The sequence below is a fragment of the Bison bison genome, unplaced genomic scaffold (genome assembly GCF_000754665.1).
Source record: "Bison bison bison isolate TAMUID 2011002044 unplaced genomic scaffold, Bison_UMD1.0 scf7180017864383, whole genome shotgun sequence".
In the NCBI taxonomy this organism is placed as follows: domain Eukaryota; kingdom Metazoa; phylum Chordata; class Mammalia; order Artiodactyla; family Bovidae; genus Bison; species Bison bison.
This window is the reverse complement of record NW_011494955.1, coordinates 811,816-817,741: the sequence shown is the minus strand read 5'-3', so window position 1 is coordinate 817,741 and position 5,926 is coordinate 811,816. Positions and strand designations below refer to the sequence as shown.

At 46.1% G+C, this 5,926-nt stretch overlaps 1 protein-coding gene across 1 annotated transcript in view; it reads left to right on the top strand.

Annotated features, from left to right (window-relative positions):
- The first annotated feature begins 4,402 nt into the window (after positions 1-4,402).
- The window catches only part of LOC105001652 (zinc finger protein 154-like), a 7,168-nt gene continuing 5,644 nt past the window's right edge, over positions 4,403-5,926 (top strand). Inside the window, 2 exon segments of the mRNA XM_010858039.1 lie at positions 4,403-4,474; positions 4,536-4,665. Coding sequence (XP_010856341.1) covers positions 4,403-4,474; positions 4,536-4,665 — 202 coding nt within the window.

Below are 5,926 nucleotides of genomic sequence, written 5' to 3'. Positions count from 1 at the left end.
TGCATATCTGAGGTTATTGATATTTCTCCTGGCAATCTTGATTCCACCTTGTGCTTCTTCCAGCCCAGTGTTTCTCATGATGTACTCTGCATATAAGTTAAATAAGCAGGGTGACAATATACAGCCTTGACGTACTCCTTTCCCTATTTGGAACCAGTCTGTTGTTCCATGTCCAGTTCTAACTGTTGCTTCCTGACCTGCATACAAATTTCTCAAGAGGCAGGTCAGGTGGTCTGGTATTCCCATCTCTTTCAGAATTTTGCACAGTTTATTGTGATCCCCACAGTCAAAGGCTTTGGCATAGTCAATAAAGCAGAAATAGATGTTTTTCTGGAACTCTTTTGCTTTTTCCATGATCCAGTGGATGTTGGCAATTTGGTCTCTGGTTCCTCTGCCTTTTCTAAAACCAGCTTGAACATCAGGAAGTTCAGGGTTCACGTATTGCTGAAGCCTGGCTTGGAGGATTTTGAGCATTATTTTACTAGCGTGTGAGATGAGTGCAATTGTGCGGTAGTTTGAGCATTCTTTGGCATTGCCTTTCTTTGGGATTGGAATGAAAACTGACCTTTTCCGGTCCTCTGGCCACTGCTGAGTTTTCCAAATTTGCTGGCATATTGAGTGCAGCACTTTCACAGCATCATCTTTCAGGATTTGAAATAGCTCAACTGGAATTCCATCACCTCCACTAGCTTTGTTTGTAGTGATGCTTTCTAAGGCTCACTTGACTTCACATTCCAGGATGTCTGGCTCTAGGTCAGTGATCACACCATCGTGATTATCTGGGTCGTGAAGATGTTTTTTTGTACAGTTCTTCTGTGTATTCTTGCCACCTTTTCTTAATATCTTCTGCTTCTGTTAGGTCCATACCATTTCTGTCCTTTATCAAGCCCATCTTTGCATGAAATGTTCCCTTGGTATCTCTAATTTTCTTGAAGAGATCTCTAGTCTTTCCCATTCTGTTGTTTTCCTCTATTTCTTTGCATTGACTGCTGAGAAAGGCTTTCTTATCTCTTCTTGCTATTCTTTGGAAATCTGCATTCAGATGCTTATATCTTTCCTTTTCTCCTTTGCTTTTTGCTTCTCTTCTTTTCACAGCTATTTGTAAGGCCTCCCCAGACAGCCATTTTGCTTTTTTGCATTTCTTTTCCATGGGGATGGTCTTGATCCCTGTCTCCTGTACAATGTCATGAACCTCATTCCATAGTTCATCAGGCACTCTATCTATCAGATCTAGTCCCTTAAATGTATTTCTTTCTTCCACTGTATAATCATAAGGGATTTGATTTAGGTCATACCTCCATGGTCAAGTGGTTTTCCCTACTTTCTTCAATTTCAGTCTGAACTTGGCAATAAGGAGTTCATTATCTGAGCCACAGTCAGCTCCTGGTCTTGTTTTTGTTGACTGTATAGAGCTTCTCCATCTTTGGCTGCAAAGAATATAATCAATCTGATTTTGGTGTTGACCATCTGGTGATGTCCATGTGTAGAGTCTTCTCTTGTGTTGTTGGAAGAGGGTGTTTGCTATTACCAGTGCATTTTCTTGGCTAAACTCTGTTAGTCTTTGCCCTAACTTCTATAAGCTATAGTAAAATATGCTAACTTTACAACATTCCTTAAATCTTTAACTTCTAACTGTTTTAATTATTTCTAAGCCCTAAATTCAGACTTCCCTGGTGGCTCAGACGGTTAAGCATCTGTCTACAATGTGGGGGACCCGGGTTCAATCCAAACTCCTTTGCCATAAACATCCTCCTCACAAATAGGCTTCAAATAGCAGTCCCTCCCATGGCCTCAAGCTACGGCCTATGTGCTCATCCTGGAGCACTCTTTTGTAAAAGCCCTTGAACAAATGTCAATGATTAACTTTATGAATTATTTTCTGAGCCCAGCTGCAGAAGGCTTTGTGCCTTCTCATTCTCTTCTCAAGAACAATAAGCACCTTAATATTCCTTTTCAGTCAACTCAGTTGAGGAGAGGGAAAGACAAGTCAGAATTACAAGGCCTAACTCCTTAATCCTGGGTCTGTGCCTGCGGAATGAGGAGAGGGGGCTGAGGGCCGTGCCTCCATTTTGTCAGTAATGCCTAACGCGGCTCCTGACAAGGAAGCCTGTCATCTTCTCTCTTCTCAGTTATATTGTCTGAATTTCTCTCACTTTATCTTCATTAAAAACACCCTCATAGCCTACCTTCTAAAAACTTCAGGACACAGGCCCTGGTGAGTTTTAAAATGAAGAAGGTAAATCTCCTACTTCATAGACTCCTGAGGTCTATGTGATGGTGGTGTTTATAAGTGCACAACTGGTTTTGTTTTATTTTTGGCTGGGGAACATGTGTTAAGTGGAGTCTTTAATGAATTATTTGTAAAATTCTATCATTGCTGCAAGGCTGTAATCTTTGTCACATTCAGACCAAGGAAATAATCATATATTCAATTTGAGGGGATTATGGAATAAATGAGTAATTAGGGTGGTTAATCCGTAATCAGGGTTCCCCATTTGGCTCAGCTGGTAAAGAATCTGCCTGCAGTGCAGAAGGTACTGGAGATGCAGATTTGATCCCTGGGTCAGGAAAATTCGCTGGAAAAGGAAATGGCAACCCATTCCAGTATTCTTGCCTGAAAAATTCCATTGACAGAGGAGCCTGGTGGGCTACAGTCCAAATGGTGGCGAAGAGTCAGAGGTGACTAAGCATGTACAAAGTGTAATAAATCACATAAATGAATCATGAGCTGCAAATTTAAATAGCTGCACACAGCCTTCTCACTTAATCTGTAACCCACACATGTCCCTCTAATAGATTCTTTTTTTAAGTTATGTTCTCTTTTTATTGTTGTCGTTCAGTTGCTAAGTTGTGTCTGACTCTTCGTGACCCCATGGACTGAAGCACTCCAGGCATCCCTGTCCTTCAGTATCTCCCACAGATTACTCAAACTCATGTCTATTCAGCGATGTCGTTCAACCATCTCATCCTTTGTTGCTCCCTTCTCCTTTTGTTTTCATTCTTTCCTAGCATCAGGGTCTTTTCCAATGAGTCGGCTCTTCGCATCAGGTGGCCAAAGTTTCGGAGCTTCAGCTTCAGCATCAGTCCTTCCAATGAATATTCAGGGTTGATTTTCTTTAGGATTGACTCGTTTGATCTCCTTGCAGTCGAAGGGACTCTCAAGAGTCTTTTCCAGCACCATAGTTCGAAAGCATCAATTCTTAGGCATTCAGCTTTCTTTATGCTTCAACTCTCACATCCATACATGACTACTGGAAAACTATAGCTTTAACTATATGGACCTTTGTTGGCAAAGTGATTTCTCTGCTTTTTAATACACTGTCTAAGTTTGTCATAGCTTTTCTTCCAAGGAGCAAACATCTTTTATTTATTTTGGGGTGTGCTGGGTCTTCGCTGCTGCCCAGGCCTTTCTCTAATTGCATCAAGGGAGCTGGGGTACTCTTCATAGCAGTGCAGGGGCTTCTCATTGCAGCGGTTTTTCCTGTTGCTGCGCACCAGCTCTAGGGCGCTCAGGCTTCAGTAGTTGCAGCGAGTGCACTCAATCCTGGGCTCTAGAGCAGAGACTCAATAGCTGTAGCGCACAGGGTTAGTTGCTTTTCCAACATGTGGGATCTTCCTGAACCACAGATTGAACCGATGTGTCCTGCATTGACAGGAGGATTTTTTACCACTGAACCATCTGGGAAGCCCTCTCTAATAGGTTTTTAACAGAAAATAGCTTATGTGGCATTTCGTACATGACTGTTAACTCTTTATTACAAAAAAAATTATGTGCCTGTGTAAAACAGTGTTATGTTTTTCAGCTAAAATAGCTGAATGTTTTATGGATCAGAAGGTGTTTCTCAGAGTTCTGCACATTGACTAACAAGAAGGAGAAGCCCGGGTCCCACGATGTCCACCTTCCTCAGAGACATCCGGTAGGCCTCCTCTATCCTGTCTGCTATGGTCCAGGTGACTTTTTTTTCCCCCCTTTGAAGTCCCAGCCAAAACTCATTAAAGCTCACAAAAATGATTTAAACTCCTCAGTCTGCATGCATTCCAAGGACTCTTGTATCTACTATTGTATGTTCACTAGAGGCGACCGCATGGAATCTGAATTATCTAAGCACTTAAAGAGATCACTATCGATCTCATTAAGGCTTTCGAAATGCACTTCGTCTCTGCAGAAATTGGCCTTCGCCCCTTTAAGAGGAAGCGAAGCCTATCCCCGACCTAGAAAAACAGGGCGGTCTGCTTTCAGCCGCCCAGGAGATTGCTTGATGCCTTTCCAGGGGAGATTCAAGCAAACACGCCCCTCCAGCCGGCCTGTGTGGCAGCGGGAACTCCATTACCCAGAAAGCCACGCGTTGAGAGGCAGCTAAGATTATCCAATGAGCGCCCAGAATTTCAGCATTTCTGGGACATGGTGAGGCGGGACTTCCGGTGTCTTGGTTGCGGTCTTTTCGGTTGTTACCTGGGTCCTAAGGCCGAGTGTGTAGAATCGGGCTTGAAGTAACACAAGGCGCGAGAAGAGGCTTTGTACCCAGTGACTGGAGGCGGTTCTAAAGTCGGGCACGTCGCCGCCTGCGGGGCGGCCTGGAGACTCTGCTGCCGGGTCAGTCCGGGCCAGGATTTACCAGGCCCAGCGGCTTCGTAGCGGCGGTTGCCCTGAGCGACCTGCTTCAGGTAAACGCTGTCCTTCGGGCCCGCATCGCTCTCGACCCACCGGACACTAAAGCTCAGAGTGTGGGAAGCATCCTCACGTGCCCGCAGCCCCGGCCCCGGGATACAGGCGGTGAGGCGGTCGTGTGTGGGGCCCTGTGTCTGACGGACAGTGTGATGGCGCATGGGAGAGGGTGACAGGCTGAGGGACCCCCAGGTGCAGAGGCTTGAAGGTCCGACTGAGGCGGGAGGACCGGGAACCCGGGAGCCCATTTGATGTCTGCAGGGAACAGGACACACAGCTGCTGAAAGTCAGTACAGAGGTTAGACGCTCGGCCCCAGGTACTTGGTTCGGGTGCCGCCAGGTGTGCAGTGGAGGCCTGAGCCCCTGGAAAATTGCTAGGATCACATCCCTCTAAGCCCTTCCTCTTCCCACAGGTTTCCATGGCTGCAGAGGTGCTTTTAGAACCTAATCGGGTAAGTGGAGGTTACCCTCATTGGTCGCAACACTGTGTTAGTCGCTCAGTCGTGTCCGACCCTTTGCGACCCCATGGACTGTAGCCCGACAGGCTCCTCTGTCCATGGAATTCTCCAGGCAGGAATATCGAAATGGGTTGCCATTCCGTTCTCCGGGGGATCTTCCCGACCCGGGGATCGAAACCAGATCTTCCGCATCAGAGGCAGATTCTTTACTGTCTGAGCCACCAGGAAAGCCCTCAAATTTTCTCCAAATTTGGGTTGTCATGAAACTTGTCACCTGGCATTTTCCCAGCCCTTGGGTATGGAGATCTTGGGAAATCCTAGCTCAGGGTCCTGAGTCCAGTTTAAGTGTTATATGAAAGGGTTCCCATTTCAGGCCACCAATAGAAGGAGATGTGGAAGCTTGTCACAAAAACAGGAAGTGCTTGGAGGTGAGACTAAGCTGGTTCAGGGAATTGCAGGTCTTCCTTCCTGGCAAAATAAACTGGCTGTGGGGAGCAGCAGTCAGACCTGGAATGACTGTCTGTGAAGTTGAGCATCTTTTCTGAAGGCAGTGGGAGGTGTGGATCAGATGAGGGAGGTGATTTCTTGAGTCTTTACAGGCTCCACTGGTTGCAGAGTGGACAGCAGCATGAACAGAGCAGTTAGTGGGAGAGTGAGGAGAGAGCAGGCAGCTATGGCACCAAGGTCGGGAATCTCTTCTGAGCTCTTAGGAGGAAGATGGAGATGGCGTAGGTGTGCGAGGAGGTGGCTTGTGGGTCTTCAGGAGAGAGGCAGTTGATGGTCTCATCTGTCTGTGTCCTGG